A 15,274-nucleotide genomic window follows, 5' to 3' on the forward strand; every position below is an offset into this window, starting at 1 on the left:
GTTTCTGCACAAAATGCTGAATGAAAACAATCTAGTTTTTCTTGGTAGGCTACCAGGCTTTCCGTATGTGCAGCCCCTTCATTTCAGCGAGGCCCCAGATCCAGCCTACACGGACGCTGCCTCCGCCCCTGCAGAGCGTTGCTGTGAGAGCCGCGCTCCTCCAGCGGTCCTGTACTGTCCTATGGCCTACTGCAGCTGCAGCCACAACGCGCGGAGGCAAGAATGACACCGGCGCTCCCCTACATCAAGACAACCTGATCGTAAGGACGGATCTATTTCATTTCTAGATTAAGAAATAAAATACCACCATAATGGCGCTTGTCACGGCACCTTTACGGACACGATTGATCTCGGCTGTTTTCACATTGACTGCACTGTGGGGATGTGCGCTTTCCATCACTCGCTACTCCATACCGGAGGAGATGGAAGAGGGCTCCTTTGTTGCCAACCTGGCCACAGATTTGGGTCTGGATGTTCGCAGTTTGGTGCAGCGCAGGGCAAAGCTCGATGTCATTCACAGCAAAAATTACCTTGACATCAACAAAGAAACAGGGGAGCTGCTCATCCGCGAGAAGATAGACCGGGAAAGCATATGCATGACTAAAACCACCTCGTGCTTTCTGAAAATGGATGTCATTCTTGAAAACCCCATCCGCATTTTTAACATCGAGCTGGAAATCATGGACATCAACGACAACGCGCCAGTGTTTCGCAGGAGGACAATGCACTTGGACGTTTCGGAGGCAACCCCTCCCGGTGAGAGGTTTTCATTGACAAACGCGGTGGATGCGGATGTGGGGGCGAATTCAATCAAGACCTACTATCTCAGCGAAAGCAAATACTTCAACATCGACATACAAACCGGCAGCGATGGCTCCAAATATGTAGATTTGGTGCTCAACGGCAATTTGGACCGGGAGGAGCATGCGGCTCATAATCTGATTTTAACCGCTGTGGATGGAGGGGTGCCTCCCCGCTCCGGCACAGCCAGCATCGTTATCAACGTACTGGATATCAATGACAACGCCCCCCTGTTCAATCAGCCGGTGTTTGCAGTCAATGTTTCAGAGAACTCGGCTGTAGGGACACTGGTCATGACCTTAAACGCAACAGACTTGGATGAAGGCACAAACGCTCAGTTGATATACTCATACACACTGTACACCTCAGAGAAGACTCAAGAGCTGTTCTCCCTCGACCCAAACTCAGGCGAGATCAAAGTGAAGGGGGTGATCGATTACGAAGAGAGTCAGAGTTTTGAGATGCACATTCAGGCTCAGGACAGGGGGGCCAACCCGCGGTCAGGACACTGCAAAGTCATGGTGTTCATCACAGATCTGAACGATAACTACCCCGAGGTGATCATCAAGTCTGTGAAAAGTACCCTGACTGAGGATGTGGCTGTAGGGACTCTGATTGCAGTGGTCAGTGTCAGCGACAGGGACTCTGGTGTCAACGGGGAAGTGGAGCTCACTTTGAATCAGCAAGGATCTCTACCGTTCCTCCTAAACAAATCCTCAGAGGGCTACTTTGAGCTGCTGGTGTCAAAGCCACTGGACAGAGAGATAATAAGCAAATATGACATCATACTGAGGGTGACGGACAAAGGCTCGCCGCCCTTATCTGAGAATGAAGCCATCACTTTAGATATTCTGGATATCAATGACAATGCACCTGCATTCTCCCAGTCCTTTTACACAATCCATGTTGTGGAGAATAATCTACCAGGGGCGTTATTGACATCTCTTAGTGCTTTTGACCCAGATCTCAATGAGAACCAGTACTTGGTTTATTTCATAATGGAGAAGGAGATTGTTAACACGTCTATGTCAATGCTGTTCTCCATCAATCCTGAGAACGGTGATCTTTATGCCCTGAAGACCTTTGACTATGAGAGAGAGAGGGATTTCCTCTTCCACATTGAGGCTAGAGACTCCGGTGTCCCCCCGCTGAGCAGCAACGTGACAGTTCACATCATCGTTCTGGACCAAAACGACAACACTCCCCTCATAGTGTCACCTTGGCGGGCGCAGGGCTCCGTCGTAGAGGAGGTGATACCGAGGTCCACGGATAAGGGGCACCTGATAGCCAAAGTGATTGCTATTGATGCCGATTCTGAGCAGAACGCCAGGGTCACCTATCAGCTCCTGCAGATCAGTGATGCAACCCTCTTCAGCCTGGATCAGTACAACGGTGAAATCCGGACAACAAGGATGTTCAGCTACAGAGACCCAAGACAACAGCGGCTGGTGATTGTTGCCAAAGACAACGGCGAACCTGCTCTCTCTGCCACTGTCACCATCAAGATATCAACAGTGGAACATGCCATGTCCTTTTCAGAGACCACAGAATTGCCAATAGAGTATGACGTCTTCACAGACCTGAACCTGTACTTAGTAATCGGCTTAGGGGCTGTGTCATTTCTGCTACTGATAACCATCTTGGTTATTATTGTGCTCAAGTGTCAAAAACCGAAGCCAAAGGCCTTCAAGATCCCCCCAGCCAACAGAAACAGTGTGATCAGCAGGAACAGCGTGATCAGCCAGAGAAGCTCCACCATCGCAGATTCCACCCTGATCTCCAGTGATGCCTACTGGTACAGTTTGTTCCTCGCAGAGACCAGGAAGGGCAAAGTGGTCGTGAGACAGCCCATAATCCCCAAAGGAGCTGGGTATTTTGTATCCAGTATACCCAGAAGCATAGGGCCCAGTGAGACCACAGACTCCAGAGCATCCACACTGGAGGTACGTATAAATGAAATGGCAGCTGGGTTTGGATGTGGAGTTGATAAAACAATGCATTTTTAAAAATGTTTTACCTGTGGCTCCCAACATTTTTGGCTTGTGACCCCTTACAAAAAAAGCAGTGTGTAGTTGTAGGTGCATATGTTTCAGATGTGTGTTATGTTTAAAAAACAGTTTGAGGCTTGAAAAGGTAAAATTATTTTGTGATTTATCTTGTGACCCTCCTGAGGGGGCCTGAGCTCTAGGTTGGGACCCACTAAGCTCTTAATATACAGTCTGTGATATAAAGTAGTTACAGCTAGTTCTACCTCCACCAGCTACAACATTAAAATGCTACTGCACACACATGCATCAGTATTAAGAATATAACAATGTCATATATAATAGCGGTCACAGTGGGCACGTTTTCTGCAGAACAAGTGCCTTAAGTACATTTTGTATTATTAATATTTTTACTGTACATCTACTTAAGTCAAGGATCTGAGTACTTATTCCACTACTGTAACTTGTAAAAATCTATTATTATTATTTAGATTGAGTCTGAGGTTTTGAGTGTGGAATTTCCACTGGCTGATATCACTCTGATTTGTTTTCTGTATAGTCAAGTAATAAATGTGATGCAAATGAAAACAAGAATGGGCAAAGTGTCATTGAGGTTGTAAAAATACTGCATTAGGTCTAAGATGTTTTCCTTGACATTCTACTACACTCATATATTGATATATATAATAGACTGTAATGGAGCTATTTCCAAAGGCAGTAGTGAAATAATCTGGGAATAAAGTCATGATGTTCATTATCAGCGTATTTCTGTAGCAAACTATCTGTACTTTCATTGCATAATTAGGCCAAACAAATACCCCCACAAACTAAAAATGTGCCACTGTTCGATGTGTTATGTAGTATGTAGGTAATTTATTGCAGATGCTTAACACACAATCAGAGCATAACTAGTGGGCGTAAGAGGGGGAGGACTTCAAAGGAGCCCAGACATGGAGGGGTTCTCTTCAAGGACAAGAGATATCGCTGTACTAAATGAGATGCATCACGCTGGGGGTCTGCAGAATCTCCAGCAGCGCTCCTGCACACAGTAGACTGTTGGTTGTCAATGTAGAACTGCCGCCGAAAACTGATCCAGATGTTGTTTGCTTTCGCACAGCTGGACCTGCAGACTAAACTGAAACAACAAGTGATCCACTGAAAGATTAAACAACATGAATATGCATAAATGCACAGGTGCATGTGGTGAGCCAGAGTATGATGTGTATGTATTGTAAGTGTGAGTATCACACGTACCACTGAACTTGTCTCTTTTTTCTGTTCTTAAGTACTCAAAATGAAAGGAAGTCCATTCTACAACTGGAGGTATGCTGGTTGCTAACTACATTCTGTAGAGCCACTATAATTGTGCAGACATTTTCTCTCCTTTTTCTATTTGGTATGCATTCTTGTTTTGGCTCAAAAATCTGGTTTGATAAACGAAATCTTTGGTCAACATATTGTATTTCCATTTGTCCCCGGCCAGACACAATCCCTCACAAAACACAACACTCTGCTCCAGTGCAATGCTATTGTGAGCAATCAAATTTAAATTGGCCAGTCTCTCTCTGAGAGCTGAGATTAGAATAAAATTGGCTGGTGGTCAGACTTGTGTTGTGCACATCTGGCTCGCTTGGAGGAGATTCAAGGCAAAGTGATGGCTCGGACAGGAAAAAGGGATTAGGGAGCGAATTGTCCCAAATAGGTTCTCAGCCTGTAACATACCTGAGAGCAGTGACTCTACCCCCACATCCTTGCACATGAGCTCTGTTAGGGCATGTTTAAAATTTGTGAGCAATGTGCTACAATAATACGGAGACCATTTTTTTTCCCCCCTCTATAGTTGTAATATTGGCCCCCGGCACATTGTGATGCCTGCTTGTGCATGTTTTAATGACACCCTCTGCTTCCCTATTGTAGTTAATGGCTTTGTCAAATCTTATTTTAGCTATGTATGTTAGTCTGATTTCTATGGATTGATTTGGGGAAAATTCTGAATTGTCAAACAACACTGATTTGAAAGAATTCTTTGGGAAAAAAAAGTGCACCTAAATATAGAAACAAGTTATTGATTTAGCCCCAAATTGAAATGTCCCTGAGACCCAATGACCTGGTGGCAGTAACCAGTCACGATCCACTGTTGCATGAGTGAGGACTTTCTATAAGCCTATATCGGGGTTGACTTCCTGTTTTTGTCTAACTCTGTGTTCTGTCTCTTAGCAGGAACCCAGAAGAGAACTGCCATGATATAATCACCTCTTCATGGGAGTCTCTGGCTGAATGTCTTCCCTGTGACTCACAACGAAGATGTAAAACAACTGTCCTCCCTCAGTCCCTCCGCTCCAGCTGTTCTTTCTCTCTCCAATCCCCCGTACAAACATCGACCACTAATCACCTCAGCTTTCTACCTTATTTTCTCTTTTAAGCATGAATCTGCATGATTCTACAACATGTTTGAAATATTTGGACATAGAATTGAAATCATTTATGGCAGGCATATTTGGACATTTCTAGAGTTGCCTCATGTAGTAAATCATTCCCTCCTTAACGCTTTGAAACTCCTCAATGGACAATTTTGCCTTCTCTCCAGGGTTTACGCTGTGTGCCGTTGTTCTAGAAACCATCAGTAGATCGTCATATACGTAAGTCGCCATCATGCAAGCTTTTTAAAGCAAAAGTTCAAAACACGCCTATTCACAAATACACATACGAATCAGGGTGAATATAATTCTTCCATAAATCTGATAGATACTGAACTGTAGCTGGTCATGTCACTGATTCAGGCTTTGCACTCGGTGTGTTCCTTTTTGAATAATAATTTCTACTGTATTGTGAGTCTTGCTGTGTAGCAAGGCTCACACTGTCAACTAGTAACTTGCTGTTGAAATAATGAACCAATGACGGATGATTTTAGATTTCTTAATTTTTTTAACAATGTTTGTCGTACTCAACAGTGATGAATGTGTGAAAATGACAACAACAAAAAAAAGAATGAAAGAAAAGAAAACTGGAAAAAAGGGAAAAACAAACAGGGGATGCATTGCTTCTCTTTTTATTTGATTGTAGACACTGTAGTTCTATAGAAACGATAATGAGGTCAGGTGTGCAATTATATAGCATCTGGCTGTATTGGGGAGACAGGAATTACACTGCAATATTGAATTTGAACATGTTCAGGTTTAAAATCTCGTTTCAGCCTGTCTCTCCTTGTTGGGGGGAGTGAGCGAGGGTGCATGGGGGAGGTGTGTCCTCAGAACATTTTTAATCAGCGGCACTCTGACGTCACCACTCGGTGCACGGCCAGAGTGCGCAGCGTGTAAAACATTCAAACATGATGAAGCATATTTTTCAAAAACAGGGTCAAATGTCAATTCAGCTGTCTTTGTAACAGGGTTTTGCTTTTCACGTGTATAAGCTATTACCACCCCAACCTAATTCTCACTGACTTTCCCCATGAAAAATCATATTCATCAGTTAAAAAATACAATTACAGTGGAAATTTAAAAAAAAAAGATATTTTGTAATGATAAATACTCTGGTTATTGAAAAGAGAAAGAATATTAAAAAGTATTTATCTTTGCTGTGGTACAAGGGAATATAAGGTCCAGGCAAGGTGTTGTTTTATGAATATTCAAGTTTTTATAGATATTTTATGTATTAACTTTTAATGCTGCTTTTGTGAGCTTCTTCAAGGGCATTTTGTGTTGCGTATTTGTAGTTTAGTGCATATGATGTTGTTTTGATAGTGTACATAAGTTACAACTGAATCTAGAGTACTTTTCTTGACCTCAGAGGTAGCGCTGTTGCACTACTGCGAAGCCCAGGACTTCTCATTTTCTCAGAAACAAGGAGCTTATTAGGATCACTTATTAGGGTGCTAAATGATCAAATCTAATCGGGTGAAGTAAGGAGGTTAGGTCGCACGAAGGAGAACCGTGTTAATTATAGTTGCAGTATTCCAGTGCTGACTCATGCATTAAAAGTATTCAGCAGATGACAGCACTTTGAGATATGCACTGAATCTAAATGCGATCGCACTCAGTAACACAGTAACGCAGTAAAGAGAGAATATTTCTAGATGTATCGAGTTACATATTCTGAGTCAGTGAAATCTAACCTCCCTCTTCCTCTCTCTCACTGTTGCCTGGTGTTGGTGTTACACCAGGCTGCCCAGACATAAACACAGCTGGCTGTCTGTCAGACTAAAGATGTCACTTAATGAGGGATCTCTTTACTGTGGAGAACATGTGATGTGTGCAATCAATGCCTGAACTGGTTGATTCCAACAGTGTTTAAAGAATTCATAAATTGCACATATGATGAGCTCCTTGCGTGCCTTCTGCATTGTAAAAGATATATACGTTGACTGTTGATGAATGAAACAATGGCATGTCATACAGTATTACAAATTACAGTTTCCCAGTGATAAAACACTTTGAATTGCGGAGGTGTTGTCGGATAGGGGCTCAGCCTTTTTGGTTGAGCAGACGTTCTATTAAGAACCAGTAGATGCATTTACTGTAAATTCAACTGCTTTATACTTTGTGTTTTTTATACAGTAGACTTTTTGATATCTTCTGTATTCACTGTGATCGAATGGCACAGGAGGCACTTGTGCTCGGCGTAGTAAACGTGTGTTCTTTCTCATTTGTGTACACGGCTCTGTTTTTTTTTCCTCCGCTAATTTGCCAGTCAGACTGTGTAGTATGCTTCGAGAGTTGCGTCAAGCCTAAATCCAGTTCCATCCCACTTAGTGGATCAAAGACAGTATGGGAGAGAATGGTTTTGCTTTATTTTCAGGTCTAGTTAATTGTCGGATTTTGATGTCGCTTATTTGGCTTAAATGTTCTGCCTGATCATACTAGTTTGAATAAAGCTTTTTAATCTGTCTGTCTGTTGCGTCTCTGTGATGAAAAATGAAACAAAGTTATCAAAAGTTACTTCTGGAATGTGACACACACTCTTTCTCTCTCTCTCTCTCTCTCTCTCTCTCTCTCTCTCTGTCTCTGTCTCTCTCCCTCTCTCTCTCTGAAATTCCCCTCGCATACACACATTTTGACCCAGTTTCTCTGTATAACGCTCTGTACTAATTCTTGGAAATTGAAAACTAAATAAAGGAGATGTGCCTGCAGTTCAAATTGCAGAAGCAGACAAATAGTAGCTTTGTCAGGATTAGTAAAAGCCTAGAGCCAAATTGCATAGTCTGCTCTTGACACACAGGGCTTTCAGTCTGCAGTCCCACAGGAGACTGATGTGTGAGGGCCCCATGCATTTGTATGATCTGAAGAAATTCCCATTAGGACAGTGATCAGTACTCTGATATGTTTTCACACAGATTTCCAGACAGAATAATAGAGTTAAGTGAGAAGTGCTATAGAGACGTAATATGGTAAATTTAGGACATGAAATTCAAAATAGTTCATCATAAGTTGGATGGGTGGTGAGGCGTGGCGACCACTCATCTCACCAGTACTTTGCAACACTGGCAATACTATGTTAAAACGCCTGAAGGTCTTCTGGTTACTTGCTTTAAAAGGATTGAAAGTAGGTCGGAGGAAACAAGCAGTGCACCTGTGGCTACATTCATGTGTGCTGAGTATTGCTGTAATACTTGCCATCAATTCGCCTCCCCAGTGGTCTGCATTTTCAGGACCGGTGCTGTCCATGTAGCTGAAAGTTGCACAACCCAGCTGTGATGCACTGCGGGGCAAAAGACTACTTTTCATTACACTGTGTACTTGAAGGTAAAATTGGATTTTTTTTCCCCCAGTTATACAATTCACTCTGCAGGGTGCCCTGCAAAATGTTTTCATACACAATCATGTTTTTTCAGTTATTTCTCCTTATAGTATCTTGGGTAAGAGCAGCATGTAGGGCAGCTGTGAATAGCCACCCACATTGCCGATTTGTTCAGCAATCCAAATTGTGTGAATGCTGTGGAATTAAATGGCAATTCAGTTTGATTTTCAGGCCAAATTTTCCTCTCACAGTCCAAAGACATGCAGGTCAGGTGTACTGAAACCTCCGTGATGGACTGCTGACCTAGGATTAGGATTTCAGTACATGCTAGGCTAAAATCTAGTCCCAACATGACCTTGAACAGAAACAGGCCAGTCTGGAAAATCAATAAATAGGCAGTGCCAGTTGTTAATATCATTTACATATGTATATTACATGGGGAAGGGATTTTACTGACCACAAACCCTTTTTTGTTATGTGGCAACAAGAGCTTATGTAGCCTTTAAGTGTTTCCACACTGCACTTATGTATATATATATCTCAATCACAGAACAGCAGCAGCACTGGAAAACTTTCCCCTCTCCACAGTAAAGTAGTAGTGAGGCTTTTTCAGATGATGCTTGGCCGTCTTGAAGAGGTATGCAATTAAGCACCCCATTATACATTATCAGGATTTCTTTTTCAGTGCTGCAGTGCTTTAATTTCTAGTCTTTAGGCTTCAGCATAAAGCACTTTAAAATATACCTCCCTCACAATCAGATAACTGCTTTTGTTTGCATGGAGCTGGACTGGTAGACAGCAGTGTATCGATCCAGTAAATGTGTTTCACTATTGAGCACTACGTCAGTTTTGCTATTGACTACTGGATTAGAATTTTAAAAATGGAGATTTTCAGAGATGGGTGCAAGCAGTTTAAGCATATTTTAACCAGATTATGTGGATTTTCTCAATCCTGTCTAGATTTGGTCTGTATAAAAGTCCATTTTAAATCAGTTTGAATGTGTGCATTTGCATTGTCAGACCTTCCAACATGAATCTTAAACTTAAAACTAGTCTCCTTTTATATTCATTCATGTAATGTTGGTTTAGTCCTTAATGGCAGAAGTATTTGGAAGCCAATTCCCTGCATAAGGCTGTAGGTGGCAACAGTCAATTCAAGCTTTGGCATGCAGAGGCATTTTAGCAGAAGGTGTTCTCTGGTGCCCTCTGTCTGTGCTATCAGGCCTGGAGTATGTGGAGGATGTGAGGGTGAGTGGTGTGTCAAAAAAGGGTTTGGGTGCTATCATAATCCGTGCAAACCCTTGCTGTTATTACACTTGTCATTTTGATGTGATTTTTAGGAATAGATTCTAAAGCTCTGATATAATTAGGCCATGTCAGAGCAACTTTGCCTGCTAGACAGGTTTATCAGTGCAGCTGTCTGCACATGTACGAGTCCTTTGAGCACACTCACAAGCGAACAGAATAAAGCACGACAGAGCAGTGGTTATATTCTAAGCTACGAAGTTTCGGACAAAAGTGTGAATCAATAAATCTTTACTTCTACCAATCCTGAGTGTCACTGTGTTTCTTAAAAACGTTCTTCAAGTTAAAGTGTGAGACAGGCTGTGGGTGCTTGACCCAAATTGTATGAGTGAGTCAGATCAGCCGAGAAGATACCCTGGCTGCAGCTCATGCTCAATGGGGTCATGAGTCTTAACACCTAGAGCCTCGGTTTCCACCACAGCTGGAAGGATAAAGGCAAGAGGTCTTAAGCAAGAGTCCAGTAATCAGTCAGAAGTCAGAGGGAGGATTGAATTGTCAGTTTTCTATTTTGTGACTGGGCTGTGTGAAAAGATAAAACAGTTGTTGCATCGCCGTGGAAATGGATATGAACAGGTTGTCGCTCTGATTTAGAGACGCGCGCTGGACAAGACGGGAATACAGATCTATTACTGCATCTGCAAAGTCTGTGATTTTTTGAAGCCAGATCTCCAAAGACAACATCTGTCTTGTTGCCTTTATATTACATCAGTGAGATCTTGTTTTGATGAGGCAAACGCTGCTGTAGATTAGAGAGAATTTGTGCCTTGATTATTGTAATATTTATATATAGAAGTGTATACATGAATAAGGAACAGGCTTCACATCCACAGGGGAGCCAGTGACTGAAGCAGTCTATGCTGATCTGGAGCACTGTGACGGAGTTTAAGTGCAGTGAGATTTAGGCTCCATCTTGAGTGACGCCTGTGGCAGGTTTTTTTATGTGTGGCTGCCCTTGCCATGGGGTCACTGCTGCACTAGTTTGTGTTGGCCACTCTGTGTTGGTTGTTTTAGATGGCTGCATGTGAGCTGGAATCCAGCACAAACATTGTACGTTTTAGCAACATTACCATGTCTGTTTGAAAACTTACAGAAAGGTGGATCATTATAATCTTTAATACTGCAAGAATCATGTTTGTGAACTTGAATATTTTAGACAATTGGTATCAACAGGCAGATGGACAAACACAGACTCAGCTCAGAGACATTGCAGCTGTCTCTACAAGCATAACTCCATCCTGCAGCCCAATAACTTAACTCTTATTAGAATGCATATTTGAATAAAGAATGCAAATTATAAAGTAATATCACACTGTCTTTGGTATGCCTAACATGGCTTCCATAGGCTTTTCATTGTGTTGGCATGTAAATAATTGTGTGGGGACAGTACATTAAATTTAGAATGTTGATCTCAGCTGGCACTGAAACATTCATCAAATTGCTGTTGCTATGGAAACACATTTTTCAGAGTCTTATGCAACAAATCCAAAATGGTTCCTACAAACAGGTGAACAATCATCAGTGCATGTCTGAATTAGAATGGATACTCTGTCAGTTCCCTGAATGTAACACATCTGTTGCACAGTCAGTGTGTGTGTGTGTGTGTGTGTGTGTGTGAGTGTGTGACTGGTCATTTTTCAAACACTTTGTCAGTGGCTGTTTTTTCCAAAATTACTTGCATATTCTTTTAAATAATTTCCCTCTTCTTAATGTCTTTTCTGTTCCAATCAACATGTCAGAACAATTGATAATCAACAAGGCATGGTTTCACATTGCAGAATTCTGCTGTCAGGTTATAAAGATGAGGATCGTATTGATCCCACTGTATTTCATCTTCCAACCACTGGCAGCCTAAGATTCACACGTTTAAATGTATTGGCCAGTCTAATGTCAAGGTTAAAGACATGTATGTCCCTGGGCAGCTTGGGGAGATGGAAGAATCAGGGAAATCTTTGCTTTAAAAACATATATTTTCAGGCTTGTTTTATTTTAACCTATTTTCTTTTTTCTCTTTTGTTCTTCCCTGCTCTGGTTTAGATTGTCTTTTGCTAATATGTATTTTATGTATTTTTATGGTGGTCCAGCTGACTCTGCATAGATTATTCAAAGGAGCCATTATGGCTCTCCTCCATCACTGTACATGTATTCACCCAGTGATCTATTCTGCTCAAGGCTATCAGGACAGCCTTGCCCTGCCAGATGTTGTGACCGACTTTGCTTGTCTGTTTTGGATGGATTTCCCAGAATCCCTTTGCTTCAGCCAAAAATAATGTAGCGTCACTCTCACAGTGAAATGCTGGTACTGATTTTTTAAATTTTAAGTGGTTTTGTTGCTCATACCAAGACATACTTTACAGCTACTGTCCCTTTCACTCTGCTAAAAGCTGTGTGTGTTCCACATTCAGTGGTATCCTCCCAGTTTCCCTTTTGGTACATGAAGCAATGGCTGCTAATTCATTCACTGTCTGATCGCTGTTATCTCTAGGCTCTACCCCAAATTTTACACAAGAGAGCCATGGTTACTGACCTAGCAATCCCTCTTTAGTCTCATTTTTTATGACTCACTTGCTCCTCCAATATGCTTCCATAACAATTCCTGTTTTAGAGATAAACACAATATACACAACGGGATATATAAACTCCATGTAACAAGCTGCGTATATTTTACGGTAAAGACTGACAATAAATCCAGTATTTCCAAAACCTTCACACATTATTATACATTTTTACTATATGGATTTCCTTTAAACCTCATAATGTGTGATCCAGTCACATTGTTTGCTGTGTGCATGCATAACTACATTAATATGTGATATTCCTCATCTAACTAATACAGCCAGATATAGATTACATTTTAAACTAAGCAAACAGGGATTGTGATCCAAATGACCACAACTGCTGGCTTTGACATAAATAAATAACTAATTATTATAATTAATGCTAGAAATAAGCCATTCATCTTCACTTGATCCATCTTAATGAGATTATGAGTTTAACTGGATTATAATTTAACATCCAAAGATCCCAAACCAGGTTAAATGCATAATGACAAAACATTGCTTCTCTTTACATGTCGACATAGCCAGTAATTATACAACTGTGCCCAGATTGATCCAGATGCAAAGTGCTGTGGCTACGTAATTCTGTCACATCAGCCATCCTGAGCCTGAGAAGCTGTCCCAGGTGCTGAAGTGATCTTTGGCTGATGCTTCCTTTGCCATGGCACAGATGCCTGGTTTGTTTAACAGTTGAGAAATATAGCTGAACAGAGAATTTTGATTAACTTTATGGCAGGCCGGTTTGTATTTTTAAGCATGAACAGCTTCCATCGAAACCATAAAACCAGTACCCAGCAAACCCTCCTCAGGTTAGGTCTATATCTTTCCCAGCACAAAAATTCACATCAACCAAAAAATAAATAAAAAATCTGTATGTCTTTGATGTTCAGCTCTTTAGCACCTCTTCACTTGAGAGAGAGGTTTGTGTGAGATCATGGTGAAATGTGGAAAGTGTAGTAAAAATGGTGTTGTGCTGCCATTTCATCTCCTTGGTAATGAGTTTTGAAGATGCAACGCCATAGTCACACTAGAAGACCATCATGTTGCATTTGAATGAAAGCAGTGGAAAATGCTGTCCTAGGCTCTGCTCTAAAATGCTCTAATTGAGATGTCCATCAAACCATTCAGTGCACTTAGAGCCTGTGGATGACAACATCTTTAAGAACTCCATTTCCATTAATGCTTTAGCATAACATACACACATATAATGCCTCAGAACTGCTTTGTATTGAGTGGTTGTACCTTCCTTCTGCAGGGTTAACATTAACTATGATATGAAATGGTACCCTGACCAGTCATCAGAATGTTGCATGTGTGTTTTAAAGTTTCCCATTGAACACCTCACCCACGTCTCCAAATATCCACCTGTGACCAGGGATTGAGGGTTTAACCTCACAAAGTGTTATTTTGACCCCTACAACACAGAAGGAATAGCAGAGACCAGGTTTCCAATGGAAAAAAACTAAAACAAAAGAAAGAATTGCACACTGACAAGAGCCACTAAATGGATATTGAAGAATGATCTTACATGTTTTACCTCAATCAGCTCTCACTCATTTAAGGTGGTAAACCTTACTATCCATCCATCCATTTTCTATGGCCACTTAGATTAGGCAGGGTCTCAGGTGGCTGGAGCATACATGGCAGCATGCATTGGGTGAGATGCAGTGAACCCCCCCCCCACAGCTTGTAACACACACAGACAGCCACGTTTTCACCTGTGGACAATTTAGATTAATAAGTTCACCTGAGAGAACATGTAAACTCTGGGACAACATCAATGCAAATGTTTGCTTGTGTTTCTCTTGTTTTGTCATGTGTGTCTTTGATTCTCGACCACCAGCTTTAGGGTTAATAAAGCTTAATAAATAAAGAAATTCAGTTTAACAGAATAAGTGAAAAGGGGGGATTGTTGCATTTCTTGGAGAGGGGAAAAGAATGAACCTTGAAAACATTTTTAATTGTAGGCTGGATCTTCCTTTGAAAAGGTCAAATAGCCTGCCCCTGCATCATGTATGTTGATTAATACAGCCTCAGTATTTATTCATTTATTTGTTTATTTATTTCATATTAGGCTATATTCAGCGCACTATCAGCCTTCCTGTTTCCATATATAGGCTAACCCTATATGTGTCTCTTCGGGATACAGCCTTGTCTATAGAGAAATGAGACCTCTGCTTTATGGGGTCCACCACGGGCATCTTAAATACGATTATGTGACCTGACAGTCTGAGGTCTACCACTGACAGTGATCCATGTGGAGGGAAGGTTGTGATTGTCAGTGCAATGCTCTCTCTGTGCTGCGCCTTGCCCGAACGCTCGCCATGCGGTAGGCTGCGCCGCAGAATCGCTACCGGCAAATTCACCACCCTTATGACTCCGGCACAGACAAAGGAAGACAAACATAAGCCAGTCCCCCCCCCAAACATGTGTCTGTGAATGCGACCACGTTTTTGCTTATAGCTTCCATTTTGGGAGGGGGGCGGTGGCGTTGTAGAGTATTGCGCGGATTAGCCCCCTGACCTTGCATTTCTGAGCAACAGTGAGTCCAGACAAATCTAACACCGGTGAATTTAATGTTTTAGCCACATCTTCTATATATATTTTCCATTTCAATAACCCCACCGTGTGTTTTTCAGTCATGTGCTGCACAGCTATTCTGATTGATGGAGTGGACGACTGGTGTCCCTGAATGCGTGAACATGTACATGGCTGTTTTGTGTGTCTTAATTCCGGAGGTTCAATGTGGTGGTCGTCTATTAGCTGCCCGAGACCCTTCCCCGACATCGCAATGGAGGGATGAGAGGAGAGGGGTGGGTGGGGAGGGAGGAGGGGAGCTGCGCCACAGCGGAGAGGAGAGAGCTGGAGTCTGAGTGCGCGCTAGGGTGGGAT

General features: G+C 42.0%; 1 protein-coding gene across 1 annotated transcript; it reads left to right on the top strand.

The window, feature by feature from the left end:
• The first annotated feature begins 311 nt into the window (after positions 1-311).
• On the top strand, positions 312-15,255 carry LOC139295500 (protocadherin alpha-C2-like). Its single transcript, XM_070917695.1, has 2 exons — positions 312-2,744; positions 15,121-15,255. Exons 1-2 carry the CDS (start codon positions 312-314, stop codon positions 15,253-15,255), a joined length of 2,568 nt encoding a protein of 855 aa, XP_070773796.1.
• Positions 15,256-15,274: the final 19 nt, after the last annotated feature.

The sequence above is a fragment of the Enoplosus armatus genome, chromosome 13, assembly GCF_043641665.1.
Source record: "Enoplosus armatus isolate fEnoArm2 chromosome 13, fEnoArm2.hap1, whole genome shotgun sequence".
Classification (NCBI taxonomy): domain Eukaryota; kingdom Metazoa; phylum Chordata; class Actinopteri; order Centrarchiformes; family Enoplosidae; genus Enoplosus; species Enoplosus armatus.